This window comes from Mobula hypostoma, chromosome 3 (assembly GCF_963921235.1).
Source record: "Mobula hypostoma chromosome 3, sMobHyp1.1, whole genome shotgun sequence".
Taxonomy (NCBI): Eukaryota; Metazoa; Chordata; class Chondrichthyes; order Myliobatiformes; family Myliobatidae; genus Mobula; species Mobula hypostoma.
Genome location: NC_086099.1, coordinates 176019334 through 176031858, shown reverse-complemented (window position 1 = coordinate 176031858; position 12525 = coordinate 176019334). Strand labels below are relative to the sequence as shown.

General features: G+C 36.5%; 1 protein-coding gene across 2 annotated transcripts in view; it reads right to left on the bottom strand.

Annotated features, from left to right (window-relative positions):
- mindy3 (MINDY lysine 48 deubiquitinase 3) overlaps positions 1–12525 on the bottom strand; it is a 139835-nt gene that overhangs the window by 120980 nt on the left and 6330 nt on the right. Inside the window, exons 3-7 of one of the 2 annotated variants that reach the window (XM_063044124.1) lie at positions 12233–12293; positions 8872–9051; positions 2875–2926; positions 1101–1215; positions 722–795 (exon numbers count right to left, since the gene is read on the bottom strand). In XM_063044124.1, the coding sequence (XP_062900194.1) occupies positions 722–795; positions 1101–1215; positions 2875–2926; positions 8872–9051; positions 12233–12293 (482 nt within the window). The other variant, XM_063044125.1, reaches the window with a different exon arrangement.

The following is a 12525-nucleotide window of genomic DNA, read 5'->3' as shown; positions in this document are numbered from 1 at the left end:
TTGGCATTATTAAATTTGATGACAATTTGAATATTACAGCTTTTGTTTATCTCAAGCAAGTTCTGAATGTGACAAAATATACAAAAGCAATTACTTTTGTGATGATGCTAGCAAACCATATGTGCTATTTATACTATGTAGTGTGCTGCTGGTAATGTGGTTTGCACCTTGGTGCCAGAGAAAAGCTGTATTGTTTGCCTATATTCACGTACGGTTAAATAATAATTAAACCTCAACAAGGAACCCAAGAAGAATTAGGTCAAGAGTAATTTTTTTTTGAAGTAGTCATATCTAAATTGAAATAATTTCAGCTTCAAAGTCAAACAAATTCTGTAGCCCACCCTATTACTGCAGTTTTTTTAAAAATAAAGGGAATGGTTTTAATAACCATTGTTACAATTGTTACTATATCTACTAATTCAAACAAAAAAATGCTGAATATTCCACTGCACAAAGGAATACAACATTTCCAGGCAAAGTGGATTTGGCTTAAATAAAAATAGCTATTGAAGTAGCTAGTTGTACCTCTGAACGTTATTTTGCTATTTATCATTTAATAGATTGCTATAAGGACCAATACTACTGTAATGCTCTATCACTTACCAAGTCCAAAAGCAGCACCACTTCAAAACTGGAAATTACAAAACAGTTCTATGAGAAATTTACATTAAATTATTTCATATATTTAACTATTTCTTTATATCTTGTGGTTTATACCCACCTTCCATGACCATATACAGGATCTATTAAAGGTTCAGCTGCATCTTCAATTTCATTTCTAATGTTTGCAATACCCTAAACAACAATTAAAGTTATCTTAGAAAAGTATACAATAATGCAAGGATAAATATAATTTAGAATAATTTCAGTCATGTAGCTACTAAACAAAAGGATAATGCGCCAATAGTGAAGAGAATTAAGGAACCAATGGCTATAGTTGCAATCGGTTTTTAAAATATTCAATATAAATTTGAAAACAAGAAATCCAATTCATATTCATCTTTTAGTTCGAATTAGGCATTTGTTTGCCAAATAATTGACTCATATTACTTGACAAGTTCAGGCTATAATAAGGAACAAATGTATTAAAGTGAACTAACCTTTGTTAAAATGACAGAATAAAGAAAAAGCAAGACTCCAAATCGATTCTTCCAGGTTGAATACTGATTTAAAACTGCCTCCTTCAATTCTGTCACACTTTCAAATGTCCGCTTTCTGAAAAATTGATTGAATTGATAAATCTTAATAACTTAGTCATCTTCAAAATGTCATCTACACAAGATTCAAATTTAATAGGGTCATTAGAGGTAATAATAGTCTATCAGACAGAGGATTTTTTTTTTGGAACTCTTATATATCACAACTTGCACTTTTAAGCAAATCATTCACTAATAGTAGCTTTACTTTTTTTAAAATCTTATATCATTAAATAGTGGGTGGAGAGAAAGAACGTAGTTTAATCAGCAAAAATAAAATCAGACAAACTTTGCACAATACTACGCCTTGATAAATGGGATCAAATAATTTAACTTGTATATGATGAAATCAGCTGAAAACTATTCTTATAAATTCACGAAAAGATTCTGAATATGATTTCCAATCAGTATTGGTTCATGGAAAAACAAACATTGTAATTACAATGAAACTGCAATACGATAATCATGCCACTAACACACTGCAGTCTGAACTATGCTGAATGGAGTTCCAAATAATTACAACTGCAAAGTACATCTTCCAGTTCATTAGTGTATTGGGAGAGCAAGATATTAACACAAGACCTTTGCTACATCAAACCTACATTTAAAAAAAAGCAAAAAGACTAGCCTAAGAAATAAAAATATATCTCAATGATACAAGATACTCATATACCTGACTGAAAATTATCAAGTTAATTAGTATTAATTGGATTTGTAGTATTCCATTTGCAAAAAAGCCAGGGACAAAGGACAGGATATTAGAAAGAATAAATGTATCATTGCTTACATACCAATTCCTGTAGATCAATTACAATATTTAATTAAGTTGCAATGAAATGCAAAACTGCTTAATTTTTCTGTACACTGACTTGAAAATTGTCAATGTTTCCAAAACGCTGCCATCTGGCTTAGCTGAGTTCAGAGGCTCGTTTAAAATTATACCTTGCTACATTACATTCTATGAAATAGAATCAGCTTGAAATTCAGTCTTACTTTGAGTAAGGATTCCATTAAGTAGCAATTTGAAAAGTAAAGGCTCATTCTGATAATAACAGATCTGTATTTTTCATAAATGCAGTGGCTTGCTAAATACAAGTCTCAGTATTGTATTTCAGTTTATAATATATTTTAATGCACATTTAATGCATAATTTTCAATGAAGCTTAACATAATTTTACGTGTATATCAACACTTTTCAGGTTTTTTCAACTTTGAACCTATTCGCTCGGTAACCCTTCCAGGTAGAAACAATTAAAAAGATAGGTAAATTTGTTTCTCATTCACTTCACAATATTATTAGTTATCCTAAAGACCACTTCTGCTGTTACATATAGATGATAAATTTGAAAATGTATCAATTAGCTAATCTCAATAGAGATTGGGATTAAAATTCCACAAATTAGTTTAGCCTGGCAATAATCTTTAATACATCCCCAATTGTAAGCACGGGCATATTAACATCCATGTATCATGCTAACAACATTTAATATGTATCTTAATTGTGCAATATTTCAGAGCAAGATTTCTTGCTTGCAAAATTACACTACTTTAGGGAAATAGCATCTTCAGGAAAGAAAGGATGTTGAAGAAAGAATGGAAGAAAAATCAATTAGTACATAACATTACAATAAAAACAGTATTCATGCTCACTTAAGTCTAGTAGCAGTGAATTACTTACTGAATCAGTGTATGAAATCGCTCAGAGCCAAGCTCCTCTGCAGCCAAGGCAGCTATGCACAAAACCAGACACTTTTCAGCACCACAGACAGCAATAAAACAAACAAGATTATACATTGCAAAGCTGTCACAAAGCATTCAGTGTTAAGGTTAATTGAAGTAAATGGTGAGCCGTTTTTAAAGCTATTTTTAAACTGTTATGTATTGAAGATTATTAAAGCTATCCTTACATTTTTAAATCACAACTATAGTATTAATCACACTAATACACTCAGACCTCGCTTAATGCTGAGGATGCGTTCCTCGAAGGTGGAGCGCTATGTAAATCAGTGCTATGCGGGGTTATTATAACATTATGTAAATAGAAATGTGCCTGATTTTTTAAAAATCAAATCTAAGATATATGACACTATTTTATGTACACACAGTAATTTGCGGAGTAACACACCATAAGGCCTAACCGGTACATCAGTGGAGCAGCAACACATTGCAGTAGCCGTGAAGGGAAGCAAGCAGTGGTTACATCTTAGAGGGACCAGGCTGTGGGTCCTCCTCTAACTTTGGCTTTTTCTTCTTCAAGTAGGCGTCGAGATTTGACTGCTTTTTCTTAAGTTTCCTCTCATGAAGCAATTCTCAGTTAACAGGAAATCATGTCGAAAACACCTCTCTTTGCCCTATCGCTTCACTCCCAGTCAGGGTCATTATCAATGAACCGGTCCATGATTTGTGAGATCATGGTGATGCTAGTGATGAGAAATTTTCTGCTGACGTTTCTTGCTGGAGTTTCCTCTTCTCCATATCCTCAGATTCATCCAGGATGTGTTGCTCTGCCAATTCTCAAAGCTCTTTGTTAATAAGGCTCTCACCATGAGAGTGTAGTAACTCTTCAACATCGCCAAATTAACATCCTCACGCCATATTACTTGCAGTTCCACATCCATGCTGATGCTTTTCCTAGACATCTTACATGTACTCCCCTCACTGAAGTTACAGGCCATTTTCCAGACATCATGGGTGAAAAAGATGGAATAAGTTTGCAAGGGAGCAAGAATGTTTACACACACAGGGGAGGCAGACCATGAACGAATATGTGATTAGCTGTGAATGGCTCAGAACATATACAAAGCGCTTTCATTGGCTGACTAAATGCTTACTGTAATGGCGACCACCCTTGAGAAGTTTTAAGTGTTGTTTAGAATGAATTTTTGTCATCTAAAAAAATTTCAATAAAGAACTGAATAACCACATTGTAATGAATCAACGCTATGCGGGGTCTGAGTGTATTCTAATATAAACCACCAAAATCATTATAATATTTAGTAAACAAAAAGTGTTCAACTCTCATTAAAACTCATTACCATAAACATATTCCTCTAAGAAAGTGATCATTATGCAGCTCTTAACTCTTTAATGAAAACAATCAGGTGTTACTTATCCTACATTAAAGAAACATGCCTCTATCAGGTTTTTCAGGACATTGGGTAAATAAGAGTAAAATTAAGTTGTAAGCAGAATAATAAATTAATTCCTCAATGCATCCACCAAATTTTCCCTTTTAATTTACAGGCCCAATACAAGGTTTCCCTTTTCCATTAGAACCACCACACCAAATGATACTGACAACAAGTATTTAAAGTACTATATAGGTTGTGTTGAGTTGTGCAACTGGAAGCCAAAATCAAAATAAATGATGCCCAGTTTTGTCATTTGAGTCCAGATATTTCAAAATTGGTTTATTGTTTTTCATCAGGCACATTGATCTCTTAATAGTAACAACGTAATGTGTCTGAACAACTTAAGCCCTGTCACGCTCACCTCAATAATATGCAAACACTTTGAGAGGCTGGTCAAGGACTACATCTGCAGCTTGCTACCAACCACACAGGACCCCCTACAATTCGCCTACTGATGCAACCGAGCGACAGATAATGCAATAGCCACAGCTCTACACACCTGGAGAAGAGGGATGCTTATGTGAGAATGCTGTTCTTGAACTGCAGTTCAGCATTCAACACCATAATTCCCTCCAGGCTCGACAAGAAGGTCAGACATCCCGGCCTTCACCCTTGCTTGATCCTGGACTTCCTGTCAGATTGCCAACAGGTGGTAAGAGTGGGCTCACTCACCTCTGCCCCTCAACAGAGGTGCCTCTCAGGTCTGTGTACTAAGCCCCCACCTTTACTCTCTGTATAACTCATGACTTTGTCACCACCCACAGCTCTAATCTGCTAGTTAAATTTACTGACAACACTACACTGATTGGCCTAATCTCAAATAATAACGAGGCAACCTACAGAGATGAAGTTATCACCCTGATACAGTGGAGTCAAGAAAACAACCTTCTTCTCAATGTTACAAAAACAAAGGAGCTGGTTGTGGACTACAAGCAGAATGGAGACAGGCTACCCCTATTGACATCAATAGATCTTGGGTTAAGAGGGTGAACAGCTTTAAGTTCCTCAGCATAAACATTAACAAGGATCTCACACGGTCTGTACATACCGGCTGTGTGGTGAACAGGCATAACAACACCTCTGTCACTTCAGACGGTTGAGGAGTTTAGTGTGGCCCCCCAAATCATAACTTTCCATAGGGGCACAACTGAGAGCATCCTGACTGGCTGTGTCACTGCCTGGTATGAGAACTGTACTTCCCTCAATCGCAGGATTCTGCAGAGAGTGGTGGAGACAGCCCACCACATCTGCAGACGTGAAGTTCTCACTATCCAGAACATTTACAAAGACAGGTGTGTAAAAAGGGCCCAAAGGATCATTGGGGACCAGGGTCACCCCAACCACAAACTGTTCGATCTGCTACCATCCGGGAAACGGAAGCACAGCATAAAAGCCAGGACCAACAGGCTCCAGGACAGCTTCTTCCACCAGGCTATCAGACTACTTAATTCATGCTGACACAAACGTATTTCTATGTTACATTCACTATCCTGTTGTACATACTATTTATTATAAATTGCACTTTGAGATGGAGACGTAAAAGATTTTTACTTGCGTATATGAAAGATGTAAGTAATAAAGTCAATTTAATTCAATAGTGTCAACGAAGTCAACCTTGTTAAGCTGCATTTAACAATACATCACTCTCCACTGATCTCACCCATTTCACGAATTGCAAGCCCGAATAGCAGCCAGTAATAGTTCAATTTTTCTACCTACCAGGAGACAAAAAAATTCACCCTAGGGAAAAATTGGGCTCTGAAAAGAATATATTCCAATTTTCCTTTAATTTTCTCCAAATGCTCATATGTTCTACATTGCAAAGCAGATTTTAACTTCTTTAGAACCACAGATTTCTAATACTTCAATTATTGATATCAGCTCTGGTCTGTAATTCTGCAGCATCTCTTTAAGACCATTAACAAAGAGACTGCCAAAACTAAGTGCCTGAAAGGTTAAGATTAGGGTCAAGATTGTTTCTCCCCTTTTTCTTTAATATAACAAATATAGCTGCCTAAATTTTTTTCTTACCTAAAGGAACCAGGTCAATTCCCTTTCCTTTTCAATGTTTACTTTCCTTCTTACTCAATAATTACTACAGCACTAGGAAAATGAGTAGTGAAGCATTTGACCATTCAGACTATTTTCCCCATTCACAATATAGGTTGTAATGGTGCTACAAATTAACTTGCGTGCTCTTAGTCCGGAACCATTTTTTATTGAACTGAGCAATTATTGGTAATTTTAAGTTTGTGTATATTGACATCCATGCATCTTACTAACAAGATCTAATATGTATCATAAATGTTTGTGCAATAGTTCAGGATGTCACTCCTTGCTTATGAAATTGCCAGATCCGATCATCCAAATTTGGTACACTGCTCTGGCTTCCCCCTCTGTATTCATTAAGCCCCAATATTCAAATTCACAAATACATCTAATGACTTGTCTTTAATAAATTGTGATAGAGAATTCTGGAGATTCACTCCTGGATGAAAGACAGTCTACTCATCTTAGTTATAAATTACCTCTTATCCTTGGACCATGACCATTGGTTCCAATCTCCCCAGCGCAAGATACATCCTTTCTGAATCTGCCTGGTCCATTCAAGTACTCTGTAGATCACCGTGATATGCCCTCCCCCCATTCTTTCAAAAACTTAAGTGAATGCAAGTTGCATCTTTCTTTTTCGATCAGCCCAGTCATCGCAAGAACGTCTGCTGAACATTCACTGCACTCCTTCCACAGCAAAAATAACTTCTGATATGTGGAGATGAAAACTGCACACAAGACATTCCTACTCCTGCACTTGTCCTCTTGCCATGAAGGATAATGTACCACTTAGTTTCTGAATTACCTGTTGCACTTTCAGCAAATGGTGCACAAAAACACTCAGGTCTACTGCTCTTTACCTGCTACCCATCAGATAATTGGCCTTTTTTTTTGCCTTCGAGGTGGGTAACATCATTTATCCACATTGTACTGCACCTGTTCAAATTACACAGGAGCTTCTTTTCATTCTAATAGCTTACATTCGCACACAGCTTTGCATCACTTGCAAACTAGGATATTACTCCACTTCCATGTACCCATCCAACATCATCTTATATGATACAATTATACTTCCTCTGACAGCTCATTCCAGGTATTCACAACTTTGTGCAGTTACCTCTCAACTCTTTTTTTTAAAACCTTGTATCTATGCTCTCTCGTTTTGGGCTCCCTGACCTTGGGGAAAGGATGATGATCATCCCTATCACCTTACCCAGCGCAGGCAACCTCTCCCTATAATTCAGTTCCTTAGTTCAGGGAACATCCTTGAAAACCTCTTCTGCACTCTCTCCAGCTTGAAAGACAAGAGTGTGTATACAATACTCCAAGTATAGAATTAAACAGAATGTGATTATTTACTGCAAGGCAGCTGGATGCAAAAGCACTGTAAGACCTCGGTTAAGCATAGCACTATTGAGACCTCATCCGGAGTTGAGAGCACAAAATTGGTGCTATCATTTATAGAAAAACATTGATCCCGAAACATCTTGAAAAGGTGGGTATGGAGAAGATCCTCTCCTCCTCCCCTTTCTCTTATAGTCCACTTTCCTCCTATCAGATTCCTTCACCTCCAGCTTTTTACCTTTCCTACCCACCTGGCTTCATCTATTACCTTCTAGCTACCCCTCTTCCTCTCCCCTACCTTTTTCTTCTAGTATCTTCCCCCTTCCTTTCCAGTATTAAGAAGGATCATCACCCAAAATTTTGACTGTTTATTTCCATGCACTCTGCCTGTCCCACCGATTTCCTCCAGCATTTTGTATAAATTGTTCTAGATGTTTTTAAGGTCATGGCCTGAGAACAACAGCTTAGAACATTATCTAAAAAGCAAGAATAAAAATATAAAAACCTTTTAGGAATGACATCAGTTCACAAGTGAAAACTGCACTGCAAGGGCAAGAGGCCATCCACAAATAACATCTGTTGTACTACTATTTGTCCAAGAGACAATAGCAAAACTGTGACATGTGCCAACACAGACTCCTGCCACACTATCCTGAGAAAGCAAGGCAGGAGCTCATGACCACAGTTACGTATGACATGGAAACTTGAATTTCACTCTTGCAGAAATAGCTTGAATCATGATGTGACTGACATTGAATTGAACTTGGTCCACATTTAGCAATGATTAAGTATAATTTTCCATTACTTTCCTTGAGTTATTTTATTTCCATCATTATAAAAACAAAGAACAATTTCTCAACATTTTCAACTCATCCAGTACTGAAAAACAATTAAAACGACCAAGTTTGAATTAACAATATTTACCCAAAATCTGAGCTGAAGTTATTTCTATTAAATATCAATATTACAAAATATAGCTATATTCTGCATGAAATCAAAATTACTGAATAGCTCCAGATTCAATTTAAGAATTGTAAACAGGCATGCAGACTGCACTAGTTAGGCAAGCAAAAGCAAAATTATTTCTTTAAAAAATAGAAATATTCACCATCATATATAATTATTTATCCAAAAAGGTGGTTTCTTACAGAGCTGATCCTCTTCAGTCCCTTGACTGGACTCTGGTTGATTTTCAGAAATACTGGCATGTTCTTCTGATGTTTTTCCTCTTGCCCACATTACCAAACAGTAAGGACTGGAGTTGTTTAATCTAGCAGTTTCTAGAATCTCAGTCAGAGTGAGGCAGAAAAGATGCTTAAGCTCTTCTTCTGAAATTGACAGAAATTTAAAACCTGCATTTGTAAGTAACATCATCAGCTAAACAAAATTTATCAGGCAGGGTAAAAGATCAACAATACAGTAATACTAGCCTTGCCTTTGTCAAAAGATTCACTTCACACCAACTGTTAATCTAGGACAGAATATCAGGAAAGAATGAATCTCTATGTACAGTTGCAAGAAAAAGTTTGTGAACCCTTTCCAGTTACCTGGTTTTCTGCATAAGTTATTCAAAATATGGTCTGATCTTCATCTAAGTCACAATAATAGACAAATATAATCTGCCTAAACTAATAGCATACAAGTGTCAATACTGAGTTCACCATTTAAACAATCACAGTCTAGGTTCAGAAAAAGGTCAGTCAACCTCTGGGTTAGTGCTTTCTACAAAAGCTATTTGGAGTCAGGTGTTCCAATCAATGAGATAAAATTGGAGATGTGGGTTGTAGAGATGCCCTGCCCAATAAAAAGACACACCAAGTCAGGTTACTGACAGAGCCTGCTCTTCTCAGGAAAGATCTGTTTATGTACACAATGCCTCAATCAAAACAGCTTCAGAGGACCTTAGAAGAAACATTGTAGAGATGCACGAAGCTGGAAAAGGCTAGAAAAGCATTTCTAAAGACCTGAGTGTTCATTTGTCGACAGAAAGAGAAACTGTCTGCAAATGGAAGAAATTCAGTACTGTTGCTAATCTCCCTAAGAGTGCGCATCCTACAAAGGTCACACAAATAGTGAAATATGCAATGCTGAAGGAGATGAAAAAGAACCCATGGATAACAGCAAAAGACCTTCAGAAATCTCTACAACTTGCTAAAGTCTCTGTTCATGTGTCCATTATAAGAAAAACACTGAACAAGAATGGGGTTCAGGAAAAGACACTAGAGGAAACCACTGCTCTCAAAAAAAAACATTACTGCACGTCTCAGGTTTACAAAAGTTCACCTGGATGTTCCATAACATTTCTGGGACAATGTTCTGTACACAGACGACACAAAAGTTGAACCTTTTGGCAGAAATGCATACTGCTATGCTTGGAGGAAAAACGGTACTATACACCAACACCAAAACCTCATCCCAACTGTGAAGTACAGTGGAAGGAGCACCATGGTTTGAGCCTGCTTTGTTGCCCCAGGGCTTGGGTAGCTTGCAATCGTTGAAGGAACAATGAACTCAAAATTGTATCAAGATATTTGTCAGGGTAGCAGTCTGTCACCCAAGGCTGAATAGAAGTTGGATGATGCAACACGACAATGATCCAAAACACAAGAGTAAATCAACAGAATTGTTTAAAAAGAAGAAAATTTGTGTTTTGGAACTGCTGTGTCAGAGTCCAGACCTTAACTCAATTGAGATGCTGTGGCATGACCCAAAGAAGGCTGTTCATACAAGGTATCACAGAAATACTGAGGAACTGAAACAGTTTTGTATGCAGGAATGATCTAAAATTCCTCCCCGGCATTGTACAAATCTGATCAGCAGTAACAGCAAACATTTGGTAGAGGCTACTGCTGCCAAAGGAGGTTCTACCAGTTATTAAACACAAGGATTCACATACATTTCCCAGCCTGGACTATGAATGATTAAACAATGCATTCAATAAAGACATGAAATGTACAATTGTTTGTGTTATTAGTTTAGGCAGATTGTGTTTGTCTGTTATTGTGACTTAGATGTAGCTCAGACATATTTCATGAGTAATTAATGCAGAAAACCAAGGGTTCACAACCTTTTCCTTGCAAACTGTAGCTTCAACCATAAGGATTAGATATAACAAAACAGAGACATTTGTTGTTAGTTGAACAATAAGTGAAAAAAATTGAAAACTACATTTTATAGAATAATGGGATCTTTTAAAATAACATCCCAATTTGCACCATTTAAAAGGCATCAACTTGCCTGGATGAATGGCAGCAATGCCCCAGAACCTCAAAACTTGCCAGCACAAAGTAGCTGCATGTTAACTTCCTATCCCAGCAGTGGTGTATCAGCTACAAAGCTACCCATCCAGGTTACTGATGGCATCTCACAAACCCACAATCTCTATCACATTACAACACTAACTACAGGCTACCATCTGTGTTGCAAACTATTTCAGTGGGGCAAAAACCTTCAACAGCCACTTTGCCAGTACCCTCTCCAGAAGGAATGCTATGATAGAAGACAAGGTATAGGCAATAAAAGCTACCCTTGCCAGCCACATCCAATAACCAAAAAGAAGCCTTAACACAAAGATAGTGTGGGAGTTGTCACTTTTAGAGCAAACTGGGAAGGGAAAAAGAACCTCTCTAGAAAATTTATAAATAACATCACAACTATTTTTGAAGTCATTCTCATGACACCAGTTATCAGTTTATTTCCAACTCCTTTTTTCAGTCCTGAATTTGAATTTTTAATTTTCAATGACATAACTTTTGTTTATACTCTGGTTATGCTTCTGATGTTTAATACAATGACATTCACTTCATGTACAGATACTCCTGCACCTGGGACCACATTATCCACATACAATCAATGTTAATAAGCTAATCTTAGGTGTATATGGCTATAGTCAAACAATTACTTGTAAACTGTTTTATAGGATTGCTTTTATATTTCTTCTGTTTTGTTCTTTTTTTGTTTTTTCATTGTGCTATTTTTGCTTATGATGTGTTTTATGCTACATCAGACCTGAAGTAATAATTATTTCATCCTCCTTTACATTTGTGTACTGAAGAATGACAATAAATGCTCTTGGATTACTAACAGACTGCCAATCAATATCCAATACAAACTAACGTCTATTAACCTAGAAAAATTTCTATTATATGTCATAAAATTGACTGGTTTTATGATAGATCCACAAGGCAACATCTTAAAACAATTTACTATTTTGATAGCTGGGACTGCTGCTGTATGGGACACTTTGCAAGAAATAGACGACTTGCATATCAGTGTCGTTAACTAAACTCTGAGAAAAATGACTAGCTCCTGCTAAATAGATCTGAATTGTAATAGGACACCACATACAGAATTTAAGTGGACAGATCAATTTAAAACTATTTGTAATTAAAATCATCTCATGCATGATTTAAAGTTTGCATAAAATTCATCTCACAGGAAGACACAAACAATTTCCATATATTTGAACTCCACAGGCCTTGGGCAAAATGATTGGTTAAGACATCATACCTGTGCAATTTCGCCAGTTTGGTTTTTCAGAATGAAACATAATATTCTTTAAAAGGTAAGCCTGAAAGCAAAAAAAAAAGCCAGAGCTAAATACGTGAACTGAATGTACTATCAGCTCGAACAAAATAAACCCCCGTGTGAAATCATATTACTAATTAATCAGCAAAATTAGTAATTTACCTTTCTTTCCCCATAGTCAGTTTTGCTTATATCAAATTAGCAAAGTCAAAAGTGCATCCAACGAACCATTGCCTGCAAGTACACGCAGATCAAATGGCCATTTTTTTACCGAA